The sequence below is a fragment of the Malus domestica genome, chromosome 06, assembly GCF_042453785.1.
Source record: "Malus domestica chromosome 06, GDT2T_hap1".
Taxonomy (NCBI): Eukaryota; Viridiplantae; Streptophyta; class Magnoliopsida; order Rosales; family Rosaceae; genus Malus; species Malus domestica.
Genome location: NC_091666.1, coordinates 1862074 through 1882244, shown reverse-complemented (window position 1 = coordinate 1882244; position 20171 = coordinate 1862074). Strand labels below are relative to the sequence as shown.

The 20171-nt window shown below is 36.3% G+C and overlaps 2 protein-coding genes across 2 annotated transcripts; one reads left to right on the top strand and one right to left on the bottom strand.

Moving 5' to 3' along the window:
* Positions 1-287: 287 nt before the first annotated feature.
* Positions 288-3181, top strand: LOC103420149 (uncharacterized). Its single transcript, XM_029104391.2, has 5 exons — positions 288-754; positions 1152-1247; positions 1345-1393; positions 2120-2249; positions 2945-3181. The coding sequence occupies exons 1-4, from the start codon at positions 392-394 to the stop codon at positions 2206-2208; spliced, it is 597 nt and encodes a 198-aa protein (XP_028960224.1). The 5' UTR covers positions 288-391; the 3' UTR covers positions 2209-2249; positions 2945-3181.
* A 633-nt stretch (positions 3182-3814) lies between these two features.
* Positions 3815-5342, bottom strand: LOC103436786 (uncharacterized). Its single transcript, XM_008375241.4, has 2 exons — positions 5087-5342; positions 3815-4592 (listed from the first exon to the last, which is right to left on the bottom strand). The coding sequence occupies exons 1-2, from the start codon at positions 5200-5202 to the stop codon at positions 3989-3991; spliced, it is 720 nt and encodes a 239-aa protein (XP_008373463.1). The 5' UTR covers positions 5203-5342; the 3' UTR covers positions 3815-3988.
* Between the last annotated feature and the right edge of the window lie 14829 nt (positions 5343-20171).

The following is a 20171-nucleotide window of genomic DNA, read 5'->3' as shown; positions in this document are numbered from 1 at the left end:
TATAAACCTATGCAAATATGTGTGATTCTATAGCTTTTCTATCTGAAGGTCTAGTGAAATGACGCTTTTGTCCACAAATGAGAGTTACGTAGTTTGCACATGATGAGATGAGAGTTAATGTTAATTTGGATGAAATTTATGAAAAACTAACGGTAGGGGGGAAATCGGCCAAAAAAATTAGTTTAAGTCCTTAATTTTCTAATTAAAAAGTTCAGGGGGCAAATCGAAAGTTGGGTGATAGTTCAGGGGGCAAATCGGCAGTTTACTCAAAGTCTACATATAAATAGACACCTGTCAAGGCGCCAACTCCATTTTCTTAGAAAATTTGAAAATTTAAAAGACAGAGCTAAGAGAGGAAAAACTGAAAGAAGACGAGTAAGCGACGGGAGAGATGAAGAAAAGCGTGGGAAGTGGAAATCGAACCCGGAGATGCATAACAGAAAAGTTTCTGGAAACGCGGTTACAATTTCCAGTGGCTTCTTCCCCTCCAAACCAGCCGTCACCGAAATCGCCAATTTTCAATGCCAGCAGCAGGCGCAAGAGGGCGGCCGTCGCTGCCGGAGGAGGAGCCTCAGCCTCTGTTGCGGCGGCGATCATGGAATCCCCCAAAAGTAACGCTTTAGCTTCGATTCCTGATCTCAAGCACCTCGCCTCCTCTCGTCTCCGCGATCTCAAGCTCCACGTCGACAGATCCCACTCTGAGATCCTCAAGGATTTTGATTCCTCTCAATCTCGCCTCCACAAGCGATTCAAGGTCTCTCTCTTTCTCTCTCATATTGATTCTCTGTTGTCGTACTGTTGCATTTTTTAGTCTCGGAGTTGGTGGATTAGTGTCTGTTTGGTTGCTGAGAAAATACCTGAGAAAACAGAAATTTGAATTCTCGCCAAGTAATAACATTATGTTGATTTAATCTCACTTTCATATCATAATTAAATCTCATTACTGTTATAAGGTCTGCTAAAGCAAAATAAATTTAAATCTAATTAATTCTTAATTAAAATTAAAACTTAATGTCTATTTAATATAAGGTTTTGTCTGCTGTATGATGAACTAGTACTCAGTGGTAGTAATAGTTAGGGAATAGGAGCATTAGAATTCAGTGTAGGGCATGATTTTTTTCGCCTAATTATACGTCTCTTTGTGCCGTCAGATCCAGAGCCAGGCATGCCAACAAGTGTTGGATGAAGCAGATAAGGAAAACAAGAAGATGACCCAAAGGATTACCGAAAGTCGGGAAGCAATGGCGGTATATTAATCTAGTCTTTCTTTGTTTCGTTTACTTACTTCTGATTGTATGTTTGTAGTGCTTATTCATCAAGTGCATCCTACTGCTTTTTTATCAGGCTTCATATGCAGAGTTCATGGCAGATGCACAGACCACCGCTTCTCGTGGTATGTCTTCAGTTTAAAACCTCTCTGCCATGCTTAAAATATGTGTATTTTTGTAAGTTATGTCTTGGTAATAATGTCGTACTGATGGAGTCTGGATTCAATCATCTCTACTAACCAACATTCTATGTTGCATTACCAACAAAACATTTGAGAGACGTCGTTCATTTTGAGGGTTTGACGAGTGATTATTGTGTCCATATGTGGAAATCGTTTTTAATCTCATGTTTGAAGTGATACAGGTTGGATAACATTTCTTTATCTGTTAAGTTTCACATTGCTATTAAAACTATTGGGGCGGTAATGGCTAACTATTTAGTGTGCTAACTTAGGTTCTTCAGTTTGTTAGCTGTTTTGTTTTCCGTTTAGCGTCTGTTTTTTCGTTCTCTTCACTGCTCCCTTTTAATTAGTTCCCGGCCCTACGCTGGAGCTTGTTCAGGTGGGGTTTTAGGCTCTGTCCCTTTTGAGTTTTCTTGTTTGCCTAGTTGCCTTTGTTCTAAGAAGCGAATCATTGATCAAAATCAAGATATTGTATAACTGCGGAGAAGAGAAAGAAGATTGAACAAACAAGAAAAGAGTGACAAATAATAAATTGCTTCCTATGAATCATTAATAATGACTTATAAGTGCTTGGTAACAAATTAACAATCTAACTTGAGCCAACAATGTATAAACTACTGTTATTCATTCTGAGTACTTTTTCTCTGGGTTGTATTTCATACTTTTCAGCTTGCAAAACATCAATCGCTGAGCTTTCGCAGTCCTTTGAGAAACAAATCGATGCTCTTCGCAGCCGTTATGGCATGTCAACAAATTAGCAATCAATTGTCCTTGCAATATGATCTACTGAAAACCTTAGGTGAGTGTTCTACTTTTTAAAACTGTTTACTGCTGGTGGGATGATTCAGTTTTAAGTGTTTTTAAGTGTCTGATTACGCTGTTCTGTTTTACTGCATATGCTGTACATAAATTTACATTCATTACAACCTGTACTAGATTTGAGAAAGAAAAAGAGAGGAGAGAAAGTAGGTTGTCAGTTGTAGAGTATCGGATGGATGCTCGTGATGGGATATTAATGAATTGCTAGAACAAGGGAGACATCTTTTAATAGATTCAAAGGAGTTCAGATACTTGTGCTATTTCATCTATTTTGGTGGAACATTGTTGGATCAATTAATCTTCAGACTCGTAAATGTCGACCTAACAAGCAAATATAACACTTAATAAACAGCTGCACAATTCATATCTCCAAGTTTGAGTGAGAAATACGACATTACTTGCATATCTCCACCTATGTTTGAGTAAGAAATATGACAATACTTGCGTGTCTCCAACTATGTTTGCGTAAGTTCGAGTAAGAAATATGACAATACTTGCGTGTCTCCAAACTAGACGGAGACAAGCGATTTGGGGGGTGGGAATCGAATTCAGTTTCTATTTCAATATAACCTGCAAAAGTATTTATATGAATTATCATACCCTGCGCTCGTTCATAGTTTATAGCCCTCGTACCTTCATATGCAGGTTTTTTACGTTGTTGGTTTGTGTTTTCAGGCATGTATAGTGGTGACGATAGCAATCGAGACTCCAACGGATCTTGAACAAGAACGACTGATTGGATCAAAAGGGATTTGAAACCATAGCTTGTAGTGGTTTCATTACTAAACAGAAAACTGCATTTCAAAGTATATTTGTGGTAACATGATGAAACATAAAGTCATTGGGTTGTGCATGAGTGGCTGAATGTTACGCTAGTAAATAATTTAGACCAGTGCTTAGCTTTGTGCCTAATGTGTCTATTGAGTTAAGCCCTAAATAATTAATTAGTTCACAAAATTAAATCCGAATATGTTAAGATCTTAATTTCCTTCTTACCCTCTAATTTAAGATGTTAATTTCCTACTTGCATTGGATTTATTTTGATTTCCATGCCAATAAGAGTCCTTTTTCGAGGGTTGTGAGCGCGTTTCCACAAAGGTAGTAACTGGTTACGAGTAAGAGGTCATAGCATGGACGATCCTTACCCGTGAAGTTAGTTTACTTAGAGCTTGTGATGGCCTCCTCGACATTAGACAGAAAAATGATACGCCAAATGAAAATCTGCGCCCAAGTCTTCAGTTTCATCAAGAATCCATGGTCTCTCATGTCCATTGCTAGGCACAGAATGGCGCCGAAACATACCCTTCTTATCTTCGACGGAGTGTCTCGGTTGCAAACTTGCAATTTTTGAGTGTGGCAAAAACAAGTGAGCATTCCAGACAGTAAGCTATCTGCTGAGAAGAAAACAGTTGCCAAATGCAACCTTCGACATACAGAGCTTTTGCAAACCATGAAGGCATACATGACCAAGTAAACTCTGTATTAGCCTAGCTTAAACCAATTCGAGCCATTGCCCAACAACGAAAGTAAAAGGCAACAGAGAACGACTTTGAAACACAGTTTTATTTGGAAGACGGAGAAAAAAAGAACACACTTTCTAACAAGTCTTTAACCGTTGATACCCTATAAACGTAGTACAAAGAGCTACATGTTGCTTAGGCTACAGCAGTTAGCTGCTTGACTAAGGTCGTTCTACCACACTAGTCTCTTCTAGAAGCTTCATTCCTCCTCGTCTTGCATATCATCGGCAGTTAGAAGATGATTCAGTGCAACTTTGGCCTTTTTACGTTCCCCTGCGGCTTCCTCAGCGTCATTTTTGTCTCCCTTCCGCTTCAGACTTTCATCCTCAGCCTGTTTATTGTTCCCAGAGGTTGCAGCTCCACCTTCCGGTTTCACTTCTTCCTGCACGGATGTCTTTGGATCAGATTCTTTATCTTTCTGTTTACCATCCATATCTTCTGTCTTGGATGACCTTTCACACTCTTCTAAACAAGAGCGGACATCATCGCTGTTAGCAAGATCAAGAGGGGTCTTCCCAGCTTTTGTCTTCGCACTCAGATTGGCACCTTTCTTTACCAGATACTTGATAAGCTCGACATGGGACCCTTGAACAGCATAGTGCAGCGGAGTGAGGCCTTTGCGAGTGGAAGCTTTTACAGAAGCCCCAGACGAAAGCAGAGTGCGAACGACCTCCAAATGTCCCTTTTGGGCAGCAAAGTGTATAGCACCCATATCGTCCATAGCAGCAGCACCAACATCCGCCTTGTGGCTACAGAGAAAATTCACCACCTCCGTTTGGCCAGACCATGCCGCTAAATGTAGTCTTTGATCAAGACCACTTGTCAAGGAAACATAATTTGAATTCTACATTGTGGACACTGGACACTACAATACGAAGATTAAACTTGAACAGGGCACGAAACTTAGATCGAAAAGATTTCAGGAAACTAGGAAATTTAACGATGAATAAATACTCAGCACAAAAACCCGAGCCAGCTACTTTCTAAGTTGCCCGGAAAGTAAAGCAAGTCGAGTAACTAAGAACCCATTTTAAGAACAAATCTTTACAATTTACATCCATATGAACAATGCGGTGACTAAATACATCTTTTTCGGATAATCGATGTAAAGGATTCGGCCATTTATTATCCTACAACGCCACTGCGCTCGGTTTATGCGATTCATAGCATCATGGCATTCAAAATTGAAGCAAATTCATTCATATATACATTCTCACAGGCAGTGAAGTGTGTGTGTAGAGAGAGAGAGAGAGAGAGAGAGAGAGAGAGAGAGAGAGAGAGAGAGAGAGAAGGATACGGAGTTCTGGAGTGCTTGTCTCTGGAATTGACGGCGAGAGGGTTGGAGGCGAGAATTGACTGCAGTGAAGGAAGATTACCGGACCTTGCAGCTGCGTGAACATTTTCGCTCGCCATGTGCCTTCTTCTCTCTTCAGCTACTGAAACACAACAACGAGGAAAAGGTGTAAATTGCAGTGTCTGAATTTATCAAAAACCCTAAAATCCTTCGACACTCAAACAGACCATCCTTCAAATTAATTTAAAATTTTAAAACTGAAAAAAAATTTAACATTTTTTTTATAAAAGCAAATAGATAATTATAAAATTATAAAATTATCTTTTGGAAAAAAAAAGGAGTAAATTGTAGCAATGGTCTCTCAACTTCAATCAAATTGAAGTAATAGTCCCTCAACTGCTATAATCATTTTTATCAATTTTGTCAAAATTTTGTCAAAATAAGTTATGTTGGAATAACTATTTATATAATTAGGATCCTCAACTCATCAGAGTGTGTAATTATGGTCATTTTCGTCAACTACATCAAAAATTTTGTCAGAACGAGTTATGTTGAAAGGACCATTGCCACAATTTGGTTAAAGTTAAGGGACCATTTCTTAAGTTGAATTAAAGTTAAGGGACCAATAATAATGAATTTTTACTTAAGGAACCATTACTCTAATTGAATTAAAGTTAAAGGATCGGAGCTACAATTTACTATTTGAGAAATATTCGAAGGCATCGAACCTTCGATGTGCCGTAGAGCTCTAGTACGAATTAGTAACTTAATGCAAGGCTAAACATTCAATTTTTATTTAAGCATTTGTCAAACGTTCGTCTTTACAACGATTAATCAAAATTCAAAATCGATTCAGTATTTAGCTATTATATAAGACTAGATTTAGAATAAAAAAAAGAGTCTGGAGATTCGCTGTTTGAATACGTAGTGCCATGCATCTCAAATCTTCACAAATTGCCGAAGATCAGTGTAATGGCACCATAAATTGCCACTTCTCGCCCTCTTTATATTCGTACGAGTGTGCTTGATGCATGCAAATTTTCTAATTACTATTTTAATCAGTTATTACCATTTCCTTCATTTGAACAAATCTAAAAAGTTCTTATCATTTAACGATCAATTCGGAAAATCTATGATTGAAATCTTTAATATTCTTTTAGTTATTTCTTGTATTTACACAATATAGTTACCCGCTAGTACTAAGAACATCCAAAATCCTAATGTGCTATGAAATAATTATTATCCTTTTATTACCTTTTGAAAAACCTATGAATGAAATCTTCAGTTGTGTTTGATATTTAAGCCCAATATTGTCACCCATTGTTACTATAAACTTAAAGAAACCTCATAAACGAAAGAAAGATGAGAAAGTGAGGAAGAAACCTATGTAGAATTAGAGACAACTTCCAAAACAAGGTGGAATAAACAAGAATCAGAGGTATCCTCCCGAAGAAGATCATTCCCTTCTCTTTTTTTCGAAGAAAATGATGATATTGACAAAATCGATGAAATAAAAAAGATCCAAGTCATGATCTTACACACGAAAAGTTTACATGCTGAATACTAAGTAATTTGTTTTCTAAACCTATTTCTTGTAGGATTTGCATATGTCATGTTTTCTATTCTTACAGAGTTCGACTAAACTGCATTTTTAATGATGGGATTTTTACCACCTGTAAAAGTAGGGATAAAAATACTTAAAAATATTTGTAAGAGAACAAGGTAGTTGTAGTATAAACGACTCAAACAAGGTTGTTTCCACAGTGATTGATTGAATAATTTGTATTTAAACTAATTCTTAATTAACTATTTAAAACAAAGTTTCAAAAATGTTGATTTTATGACCTAGAATATTAAAAACGAATTTTAAATTAAAACAATTAAAGAAACCAATTTGAAAGGGAACAATCTTAGAAAATAATGATAGAAGGACACTAAGGTTCCGCCATCATCTTAACAATCTTATGTAGTTTTACCAATTACTTATGAATTACACGTGCAACTTTGAAGGTTAGGTTTTCCTAATGCATATTCTACTCGTGGTATTCAAGTTAGAACGTATATCAAACATGTAATCCGTCTGTGGTATTCAGATCAAATATAAACATGCATGACTCATTACGTTTTGTGAAAACCCTTTGAAAAATCATGTAACCCCTACGACGCGGTATTCACCCTAGGTGAAATTACAACTATCAATTACTAGAAGCAATACTTAATCCCCCGGTGGTATTCTGACCGAATTGCATCCGATTACTTATCTAAACATCCTAATGGTCGCGAATCATTAAAACACAAAGACAGTTTAAACACAGTGATTAATAATTCAAAGTATGCATGCATAATATCATAAGTAATTAAATAAAAACTACATATTTAGCTCAAGGCATCACCCTAGCGAACGAAAATTAGTTACGAACAACCATAAAACAAAAGGAATTTGATTGAAATAGAAAAAGAATAGAAAACACCTTGAAATACAAATCGTCAAAGCCTAACTAAGTTCTCCAAATTGATGCATTCCCTTTTCTAATGGCTAAATAGCCTTATTTATACTACTACAAAATAAAATCCTTACTAGAAAAGGTCTTCTAAAAATTAGGAAACATAATAGAATAAGATAATTAGGAAAAAAAAGGTTTCCTATTTGAACTGAAATTTGGACTTCTCAGAAAATCAGACTTTTGACCGACTAAATCAACTCCGATTTGGTCCCAAAAGGTCTCTTATTAAAGCTTGAGACGTCCCCAACAAATCCTCATAAGGAATCTTCCTTAAAATATGTCATCTTGCCCTCAAAAATACCCAAAACGTCCAGAAATGTCAATTTGGAAAAGCTGTGCGGTGGGCCTTCTTTTTATAATCAAACGACTTGGTAGAAAAATATAGAATTTTGATACAACATCTTGAAAGACTCACGAACATCCTCCAATTAGAATCACTCCAAAATTCATCCGTTTGATCACTTTTTGCTCCAGATGAAGTCAAATATCCTACATTGAAAATACATAACAAAGTATCAAAGTTCTACCAAAATAACCAATAAATTATAACTAAGAATAGGATAAAATATATGGTATAATATGGACTCATCAGACAACAAAGAAAATGAGTTTAAATGGAATAAATCTAGAGATCTCAAAGAAAATGAGTATAGTAGGAATAGATTTAGAGACTCACCTTGAAGCAACTTAGGTTCTTGAGAGAAATGCCAAAAATTTGAAGACAAAGCAACTAAGGTGTTAAACTCATTCAAAGGGTTTAGCCCTCTATTCTCTCCCGTCCTGGTGAGAGTCCTTCTCTCTCTTTGAGAGTTTCTTCCATCGTCTATGCGCGTTTCACTTCCGATTCTGATCTCCCTCTCGGTGTCGGTCCTAGCTATGGCTAGGGTTGGTGGCAACCCCCTGTTTCCTTTTCTTTTTATTTTCTCCTACCTGCATTTTCCCTGCTTTTGTTCCCGATCTCTTGTCCTCTATACCTTCTTCCTGTCCAATTCCCTAATCTGAGCCTCAAATTCTGATTCCCTTTCACTCCTTCCATCTCCGTCTCTTCCCCCCTTCGTTTCTGTCCTTCCTTCTCAGACCACTTCGCCCCTTCCCCTTACGCAACCACAATCTGCACTCCCATCTTCTTACCGCGGTGTGTCGCGACTTTATTGGAAGGTGAGTAGAGCTCTTGCTCGGGTGTTTGCACCACCTCCTTCCTTGTCTTTGCCTTTCTTGGTGCTCTCTCTGATGGGGTGTGTTTTCCCATTGGGTTCCTTGATTTTGGGAGTGGATTTTGTGGTGTTGTTTGCAGGGTGCTGGTGCAATGGTTTCCTTCCTCACCGGGGTTTTGATTAGTTGGTTCGCTGGGCAACTAGTGATGGTGGCGTTGGAGATTTTCGACGACGGCGAGGACCTCAAGGTTCTAGGATGTTCTAGCTTTCTCTGTGCTTGTTCTAAGCCCTAAGCTTTGTTTTGGGCTATTTTGTGTGGCCTTTTGAGATCCAATGTTTTGATTTATACTTATGTTGTTGGTGGACCTCTTTGTATCTTAGTTTGGCCTTTGGCCCTGGAATAAAATGTCCAGTTTACCAAAAAAAAAAAAAAAAGCAACTAAGGAGTTCTGAAAATCAATACATGACTGTAGAGATCAAATTAAGTTAAAAAAAAACAATATTATGAGATTAAGTTTATCTATACTATTATTAAGAGAACCTTCCTTGTCAACTTTTTGCCACATTTTTTTTTTCAATTTTGCCCTCACAATACTTACACAAGGAGGGCAAAATAGTAATTTTGTATCTTTTGATAAAATGACAATCATATCCCTATTTTTTCCATTTTACCCTCACTTTTGATATACAATATTTACATAAGGAGGATAAAACAGTAATTATGTAATATTAAGATAAAATATTCACTTATTAAGAGAAATTATCTCACCATCATTTTTTTATACTCTTTTTTAAATTTTAAAAACTAATCACACTCTTTAATAAAAAATAAAAAATAAAATTGTTCACACACAAAGTGTGTGCTGGTTGATTAGTTTATACATAAGACCATGTTCGGAACCAGAGCACAAGTCTGGAGATTCGATCTTCCAATGTATGGTGTCATGTATCCCAAACCTCCATTAATAGCCAAGGGTCACTCCATGCGCACCATTAATTGCCACCTCGCTCTCACTATATTTGCACACCAAATGTTGTTTCTGTATGCAAAATGTCTAATTTTTTCTCTTTTTTAAAGCAATTACTAATTTATTGTTTTGTTTCCTTGCAAATAATAGGATAATCTACACTTAATTAACTTGTTTGAAATCGGGACGGAGTAGTTTTAACTTTGAAGAGGAATATCCTATCCATCAAGACAATTTTCTACTTGCAATCCATTAGTTCTCTATTTTACCCCTTGGTGTTTGGTGTTCCCTCTTTTTAATTTTTTTTTTCTTTCAGAAAACCAAATCAAGTTGTAAGTCTTGCATGCATTGCTCGAGAAATTTCGTATCTTATACCAGATTTTCACTAATTTAACTTCTTAATATAGGATTGTGGAGTTTAATTTAAGTTTCTTCGTTAACTTTTTATGGTTTAAAAGTGGTTTCGATCAAATCAACTCAAACACCCAATTAGACAAATGCCACGAAGAACTAGAAGGATTCTAAGTTATTAAAAGCATGTGTACTACACGTGATGATTCTCAGTTTCAACTCATAAATGACGAGAATGATTTAACATTTATATTAAATTCGATACTTAGTTGTAATTAGGTCATTGCGGCTTGGCCTAAGGCCACCTCGCCTTATCAGAATATCATTGTATAAGACGAAGTAACCTCCATTTGCCGTTGCCCAAATTATTTCATGCGGTATACATTTCAAATTGACCTTCGCACCTAATGCGACGTATCATGGAAGAAAAATTGAAACACAAGCAGCTTGGTCTTCCTTACTCTAGAATTTCCAAAGTTACGAATAAGCTTTACCGTTTTACCAAACCTTAGTTATATAAAAAGGGCAACCCTAAGCTAACAAGACTCCCCGCTTTATGAAAGTCGGGAGGAACGTCTAAGTAGCTTAGTTATATATATAAATTTACTGTGCATCAAGCGTTGACATTTGTCTGCTTGCTTTGTCTTCCTCATTGAACCTGTATAAATTCTCAAGATCCTGAAGTTAACTGCAAACCAGAAGTTGATGAGTTTCAAACATTGCCAGTTTCTGAAAGGACTCTCTCTATCTCCTCTACGAGCCGTTCTTTTTCATCCATTAGATCTTCATTTTGCTTCTGCAACTCCTCTATCTGCTTAGTCTGCTCAGAATCCTTCCTGAAACAATGCAACACTTAGATAATCAATAAAATTTCAGATAGAACACGAAGGCGTGTTTCTAGCAGTCAAACCAAAAGCTTTCGTGCTCCCAAAAAGACCCTGTCAGTTGATTTGATCTAACTGGCAATACTTTCCAAAGACTTTGCTCGACAATTCACTAGCTCTAGCACTTAACCGAGAGGTTTAACTAAGTTTCGGACCAACGAAACCTATTAACAGAAGCTAGTTAGAAGCTCTAACGACAGCAAGTTTTCTGAACCATAAAAATCTTGATTAATACAACTAGAAAGTTTATGTCCTTTAGCAAACAACTGCACCATTCCGTCTTAGATACGGATATTCAACGGTTGTATGCATAATGTGACTTGAGTGAAAGAACAAAAAAGTTGCTTCATACGCGGAAACATCAAAGTAGAAAATTCTGAGGAAATGAAAGCTAATCTGTTTCGTTACCTATTCATGAAGGACAGGTTCAGTTTGAGTGATCGCACTTCCTTTTCAAGATTTTCGCACCGCTTCAAGACAGATTGCATATCAGATGGAATTACTGGAGTTGAGTTCCTTCCCTTTGCCTCCGCCATTCTACATTGACAAGAAACTTAACGTAAATATAACCTTCTCATCTCTAAAACACATGTAGCACTTTCTAGATAATTTCTATTGCCTCATGTTGCCTACAAAGATATGTTCCGGCATCACTGGAACCTGCTCACTGATTTTAACATAAAATCCTCCTAGAATTCCTAATAAAAGTCACAGTCTTCAATACGAAAAGTTCACTCTTCAATGCGATCAATTTGACGTCAGACAGTAAGTGAGATATGTATGCTGGTGTTTTTTCCGCTATCGTATCTTATGCGAACCCGTGTGCATAAAATAAAAAATAAAACTGGAATTAAGATTCAATGGATAGCCAAATAAGTAAATCTGCTCCCATTTGTTAACAAAAAATATGGAAATAAAGAGAGGAAAATCTAAAATTCGAAGAAGAGAAGTTTTTTCGGGGGAAGACAATACTATCCCCCATTGTAGAGATCAAATTAAGTTTTAAAAAATAAAAAATAAAAACAATATTATGGGATTAAGTTTATCTATACTATTATTAAAAGAACCTTCCTTATCAACTTTTTACCACTTTTTTTTTCAATTTTGCCCTCACAATACTTACATAAGGAGGGAAAAATAGTAATTTGCATCTTTTGATAAAATGACAATCATATCCCTATTTTTTCTATTTTACCCTCACTTTTGATATACAATATTTACATAATGAGGACAAAACAGTAATTATGTAATATTAAGATAAAATATGGACTTGCCCATTTTTTTCTTATTTTGCCCTCACTTTTGATACACAATACTTACATAAAGAGGGCAAAATAGTAATTTTGTATCTTTTGATAAAATGACAATCATATCCCTATTTTTACCTTCACTTTTGATACACAATATTTACATAAGAAAGACAAAACAATAATTATGTAATATTAAGATAAAATATTCACTTATTAAGAGAAATTATCTAACCATTATTTTTTCATACTCTTTTTAAAATTTTAAAAACTAATCACACTCTTTCATAAAAATAAATAAAATGAAATTGTTCACACACAGAGTATGTGCTCATTGATTAGTTTACACATAAGACCAGGTTCGGAACCAAAGCACAACTCTGGAGATTGATCTTCCAATGTATGGTGTCATGTATCCCAAACCTCCATTAATAGCCAAGGGTCACTCCATGCGCACCATTAATTGCCACCTCACTCTCTCTATATTTGCACACCAAGTGTCTTTTCTGTATGCAAAATGTCTAATTTTCTCTCTTTTTTAAAGCAATTACTAATTTATTATTTTGTTTCCTTGCAAATAATAGGATAATTTACACTTAATTAACTTGTTTGAAATCGGGACGGAGTGGTTTTAACTTTGAAGAGGAAGATCCTATCCACCAAGGCAATTTTCTACTTGCAATCCATTAGTTCTCTATTTTACCCCTTGGTGTTTAGTGTTCCCTCTTTTCAATTTTTTATTTATTTTTCTTCAGAAAACCAAATCAAGTTGTAAGTCTTGCATGCATTGCTCGAGAAATTTCGTATCTTATACTAATTTAACTTATTAATATAGGATTATGGAGTTTAATTTAAGTTTCTTCGTTAACTTTTTATGGTTTAAAAGTGGCTTCGATGAAATCAACTCAAGCACCCAATTAGACAAACGCCACGAAGAACTAGAAGAATTCTAAGTTATTAAAAGCATATGTACTACACGTGATGATTCTCAGTTTCAACTCACATAAATGACGAGAATGATTTAACATTTATATTAAATTCGATACTTAGTTGTAATTAATTAGGTCATTGTGGCTTGGCCTCAAGCCACCTCGCCTTATCAGAATATCATTGTATAAGACGAAGTAATATGAAGAGTGACAAAATGCCCCTACCTGCTAAATTGACACAAAAAATTATCCCATTTGCTGCTGAAACCACCTCATCTATTGAGAAGAATGAGGTTTCTCGTGCTGGCGGTCATAAGAAATCCACCAAGTCTATTTCTAGGAAAGTTGCTGAGATTTGTGTGCTTCTGAAATCATATTTGCTTGAGGACATGGATGTATGTGCTAAGTTTGTTGATGGTATCAAATGGATTGTTGGCCCGAGCTCATTTGCGAAGCATATGACCGAGTACAGAATGACTGCTTTACTAGCCATGATGCAAAAAATGACAATTCTGGCAGCCGAGTCTATGCTTCTTGATCAAGAAGATACCAAAGCTGCCAATGAAATGGCAAGAACTGTGGCAGCCGAAGCTTATTCCTCGACCGAGAAAGTCAAGAAATTGGAATCTGAGCTTGCTGCTTTAAAAAGGTCTAATGTATCTGCCCCCACTTCTCTGCAGCTTGAGACTGTTTGCCAAGATATCGTGGATTTGAAGACTAGGCTTGACGCGATCCAAGTAAAGTATGAAAGTGCAGATAAGAAGGTCGAGTGTTACATACCTCAAATTCAAGATCTTGAGCGATCCATCTCAGAATTCCGCTCGCTACTTATGTAAAGGATGAAGAACTGATCGCTGTTTACAACCAAGTGATCCACTTCAAAAAGGTTATTGATAGGCTTGAGCCTCAAGTGTTGGAACTCCAAGGTGCCCTGAAGATCAACGACAATCTGAAGAAAGAAGTAGAGGAGTTGCAACAGGTTCGTGTTTGTCTGCTCGAGGAGAATGAGCAGCTGAAAGGTGAGAAGGTTATGTTCGAGGCTTCGTTTACTTAGAATCAAGCCGATTTCTACAAGCTGGGTTACGTAGATCATCTCTTTGGGCAGCCGTCTGACTTTGAATTTTCTGGTAAAGACTTCGAGACCTTCTCTATTTCTCTAGAAGACTTGCTCATATTTACCTTTGAATCTTCTATTGGTGAAGTAGTTGGAGAGGTTAGTACCCAGGCTGGGGCAGCTGGGGGTGAAGCACCAGATGATGCCGCTGCTGAGGGTTTCACGGTTACTGAAGGTGTGGCGACCAAGTAGTCGTGGGATGTCCAAGCTGCTGAAGAGTAGTCTTCTAAGTTGCCTTTAGGATTTTCTTTGTTTTCCTTGTTGCTTTTGTTTTGCTTGAACTCATTCGATCTTTACTAGTTGTTTATCAATTTTGCTAGAAAATTTAATAAACTTGTTTCCTTCACTTTTCTCAATCTTTGCTTATTTTGTTCATGCCCTAACCTTTAGACTTTATAGACCATTAGCAAGCATGCTACTTTTTTATAAGCAAACAGGCTGCGTAGTCTATGCAGTCGTAGGTGCTGGTGTAGAATTTCACAAAGTTGTTAGCCATAGGGTCAGCAGCTAGATGTCTTACTTATAGAAGCAGACAAGTCCGTGTAACCACTAAGTTGTTAACCTTGGCTTTCTCCAATTCTGTAGGTTGCGTAGCAAGTATCACAACACTTTAGGACTTGGTGTAGATTGTTTCGTGCTTAGCAGAGGTGAAGTTTATCGCCTATGCAGCATATCGGCAATGGATAAAACTTCGTATATGCACGCTAGCTTGTTTAACCTTTCACAAGAATGTGCAGTTGTATAAGTCTAGCATGGCTTTATTGCTCGAAGGACAAGCCGTAGGCAGTCTTCCAAAAATCGTAGGCTACCTTAGTGCACTAGGTAGCAGCTTTAGGTTTCCAGGGCAGTTGTCCATTGGGTGTACTGCGTAACGTGCCCATTCTGTCTCTAGAGCCTGGTTCCACACGGATTAGGCCAAGAGACCAAAATCCTTAAGTTAGCTAAGCTTTGAAAAAGACCATTGTGGCTATTTCTAGGAATGCTGGCACAAGCCATTGTGTATCTAGTTATACTAGGGCTACCAGGCTCATCCACGTCTGGATATTCGGAGTGTAAAGTTTATCCTCCCACTTTGGAGAGCATGGTTGGTCCCTTAGAGGTGCAATTCCTGCATTGAGTCCCTAAGAATGGCGCAATCTTCTTTTGAAGTGCAGGAGAGATAAGTTATTGTAGACATGTAGTCGAGCCAAGTTGTCAATTACTTTTGAATTCCTTATTGAAAAATGAGTGAAACGAACGAATAACTTAGCTGTAACAGAATGCATAACAACTGGATAGCCCTCGACTTGCGAGGTATTGCCCATTGAGCTGCTTGAGTCGTCAGGTCTTGATATAGTAGGAGGTTACACCTGGTACTTCCTTAAGTTGTAGGCGTTCCATTGCTTCTCGATCTCTTTGTCGTTCATGGTGGCGATAGTGTAATTACCCTTGCCACCTACTATGCTGATCTTGTACGAACCTTCCCACATGGGATCCATCTTTGTAGAGCCTTCTCTACGGGCAGTGATGAAGGCCTTTCTTAGGAATATATCTCAGGGTTGGAATTGCCGGATCTTGGACTTTTTGTTATAGCTAGAGATGGGTTGTTGCTGGTAGGCTGCAATACGGGTGATGGTCTGCTCGCGCTTCTCCTCTGCTAGACCTAAGCTTGTGGCCATCTCCTTACTATTCTGCTCAATGCTTGGCAATAAAGTGCTGATGTTTGGCACGATGATGTTGGGATGAATGATTGCTTCCGAACCAAATGCCAAAGAGAAAAGAGTCTCACCGGTTGCTCGTCTTTTGGTGGTGCGATATGCCCATAGACACCCAGGGAGTTCATCTGGCCATTTTCCTTTCTTGTCGATGAGGGATTTGTTGAGGCAGTCAATGATTGTATTGTTGGATGCTTCGGCCTGCCATTTGCCTTGAGGGTATCTCGGCGTGGACATGTGCTGCTTGATGCCTAAAAGAATCGAATGATATAAATTCAAAAACTTTTCGTCTCACATCCCGGCCAGGGCCCCCACCACATTCCGGGCTCGACTCCGCCGTAGCATGATATTGTTCGCTTTGGGCCCCAACCACACCCTCACGATTTTGTTTCTGGGAACTCAGACGAGAACTTCTCAGTGGGTCACCTATCATGGGATTGCTCTCGCGTAAACTCGCTAAACCGAAGCCAGTGAGCTCCTAAAAGTCTCGTGCTAGGTAGAGATGTGAATATACATATAAGGCTTACATGATCCACTTTCCTAGGCGATGTGGGATGTCACATTTCGCACACTTCTTTAATTTTTTTTGAAGCTATTCTCGTAAAACCGAAAACCTTATTGACACTTCAGAATATTTTAATGTCCTGCATCTCAAGTTCATATCAAAAAGAAAAAAAAAATTTATCATGTACAAACTTAAGATGGCAGGGACATGATAATCCTTTATCCATCAAAGATATTATGGCTAACACCACCCGAGGAGATGAACATAAAATTCAACAATTGATAATGTATGGACATAGACTAGGTAAAGTTGTATAATTAAATATGCATTTGCATATTCCTTTTTCCTGCAAAATTTAAAGGCAAATAATGTATGAAACTCAAATTCTAATTAAGCAAACAAACAACCCCCTCTATTTCTATCATTTCAATTTCGTGGAGCTTAGAAAAAGGAAATAGACCAAATAAAGAGGACTCATATGAAAATTTCAATGTGATCGAATTGAAATGGTAAAATCCTAGAAATAAAATGAGTAAATTGTAACAATGGTCCCTTAACTTTAATCAAATTGAAACAATGATCCTTCAACTAAAAATCCATTACCATTGGTCAACTCATCAAAACGTGTAGCTATGTTCCTTTTCGTCAACTTCGTCAAAATTTTGTCAAAATGAGTTAGGTTGGAAGGATCATTACTACAATTAGGTTAAAGTTGAGAGACTATTTTTCCAATTGGATTAAAATTGAGGGCCATTAGTAATGAATTTTTAGTTAAGGGACAATTGCTTCACGTTTTGATGAGTTTATGGATCAATGGTAATGAATTCTTTGTTGATGGATCATTGTTTAAGTTAAAATTGAGGGATTGCCGCAATTTACTCGAAAAAAATCCTTAAGACCATCTCCAACCCTTAGCCTAAAACCTAAAATTTTTAGCCCATAAAATTTAGGTTTTAGCCCAGAAACAGTTTTTCTGCTCCAACCCTTATAGCCTAAATTTTTTAGCCCGAGATTATTAAAGAATAAATTTAGGCTAATTTTGTCTTTTAAAGTAATTTAAAAAAAATTATGTACACTATCATAATTTAATTTTATAAACATTTTAATCTAAAAATATTTAAATTCCGATAAACATTAAAAAATCACTAAATTTGGGTGAATTTTGAGTTAAATAATAATTTTTTTATTTTTTTAATCGTTGGATTTAAATTTGGATCGTTAGATCTTTTTTTTTACTGTTAGATTTTATTATATTCGATATCAGCCGTTGGATTTAATAAATTTTGTAGGACATGCCCATGTGGGTGGGTCCAGCTGGTGGTGCCCACACCATTTTTTGGGCTAAATTCTAGGGGGAATTTGGCCCTGGGATGAGTTTTAGGTTTTAAGTTAGTTTTAGGCCATGGGTTGAGTTGGGTTTTGGGAGAAAAAAAAAGGGGAATTATAGGTTTTAGCCCAGGGTTGGAGTGGGTATAAAAGGATCTGACTTTACATGCAGATTTACCTGGAAGAGAGGCGGAGCAACCCATTGCGAGCATCTGGTGTTCTTATTGAATATGCAACTGTAAATTAGCGGCAGGCTCGGCCTAGGTCCAGTGCGGGTAGGGCGACCGTTCGGGGCCCAAAAAAATTGGGGGTGCCAAAATTATTAGGGTGGTATATTTAGGGGCGGGTTCGGTACGGTTACCGTACCAAAACCCTTGTACCAATTACCGTACCAAACCGAAGTTTGGTAAAATCTATTACCATTACCGTACCAAACTTTCGATATACCGAAGTTCGGTATTGCCAAAAGTTCGGTTGGCATGGTATGGCAATGGTAATTGCCATTTTGTTTTGGGACAAAATCTATTTTTGTTTTTTTAACCCAATTCAAGGGCAAAACTTTTTTTTGTACCTTTATCTCATACATTATAGATTAAATTCATCTATTATTCATCATTCACAATTCACACACATAATAATTCAAATGATGCATCAAGATTCATCATGAAAATTAAGCTTACAATCCAAATAGAAGTTACGAACCAAAACAAATAGAAGTTAACAATTCAAATAGAAATTAAAGTTTCAAACCAAATGAAAATTGGAAGTAAACTTCAAAAAGGAGAATTCATTGATCAGTTATTCAAACTTGAGATGTCGAAACTTTTGGAGGAGGCATTGAACTTGTAGAAGATTGAGTTTGTGTCAAGCCTATATTACAAACAAAGAAAACATATTAATTAGTAGCAAGAAGAATTAAAGTTGAAAACCATTTAATAACAAATTTACTAAAAAAATTGAAGCATATCTTTTTTGTTTTCTCTTCTTCCATTTCCTAGTAAAATTGAAGCATATCTTCCGTTGGTTCCTTGTAGAAGTTTACTTCATCTGCCCTAAGTCAACCACTAGTACGCACTAGTGCCTCCATTATTTTAGGAGTCAAGGATACCCTAAAAGGGTCCACAACCCTCCTCCCTAGGCTAAATGCATTTTCACTAGCAACAGTAGAAGTGGGGGTTACAAAGATATTTTGGCTATTAGTGAAAGACTTAGGAACTTTTTTGTGTTTGATTTCCACAATTTCAAAAGATCAAAGTCACTAACAACAATGCTAATATAAGTAGGGTTTTATTTTCAAATTATTGGAATATTATAAATATGTGTTACATAATAATCTATTATATAATTTATAAATTATATAATATATTGTATTTTCGGTATGATACGGTAATACCGTGGTAATGGTATCCATTACCAATACCGTACCATAAAATTTCGGTACGGTACAATACCGTACCATTACCGATTGGTACAAAAAATTTGGCACAAAATCGGTATGACACGGTTGGCAATTCGGTTGGCACGGCAATTTGGCAAAAAAATCCACCCCTAGGTATATTTATATATGTTTTTATAAGAGTATAAATTTATAAAATTTGGTTTAGTGACAAAGAAAATTAACTAGAACTGGTGGTTTTGTTGTTTAAAATGAATGAGGTGGTCTTAGGTTCAAAGCACTATGTGTGCTTATTTACATTCCAATTTTAAAAAATTTATTTTCATAACAATATAAATTTATAAAATCTGGCAATGAGGTGGTCTTAGGTTCAAAGCACTATGTGTGCTTATTTACATTCCAATTTTTAAAAATTTATTTTCATAACAATATAAATTTATAAAATCTGGCTAAATGATCAAGAAGTTTAATTAGAAGCAATGGTTATTTTTTTCAATTTTTACAAATTTTTGTTTGGTTGTTAATTTATTTACTAGCTAGTAGCTATGTGAGTTGCTATTTTTAAATATTCATTCCAATTCAAGTCTAATCTTCAGCAAAGAGTAATGCACATACTAAATTTTTAGACCAAATTTGCAAATAATATTACGTGTCATCAAAATGTTTAATTTAGTGTTCATTCATTACTTATACATATCCTTAAAGACTCAAAACATTAATATTTTTTTGGGTCTTATATTGACGAGGTTAGTAAATAAGAAAAAATAACTCACGATTTATACAAAAACACTTTAAAAGTTCAGATGAAAAATAAAACTCATAATCTATCTAGTTGTAAGCCCGAAGTTTTTTAGTTTCCTTCTCTTGATACAAAATAAATTAATTATTCTATATTTCTAAATTATTGAGTTTGAAGTATTTTTCTAAATATAATTTTATTGATATCTTATGTGTGAAAATAAATATTTTTTTGTATGAAAGGAAGGCACATATTTTTACGTATTAGTGGTGTCCGT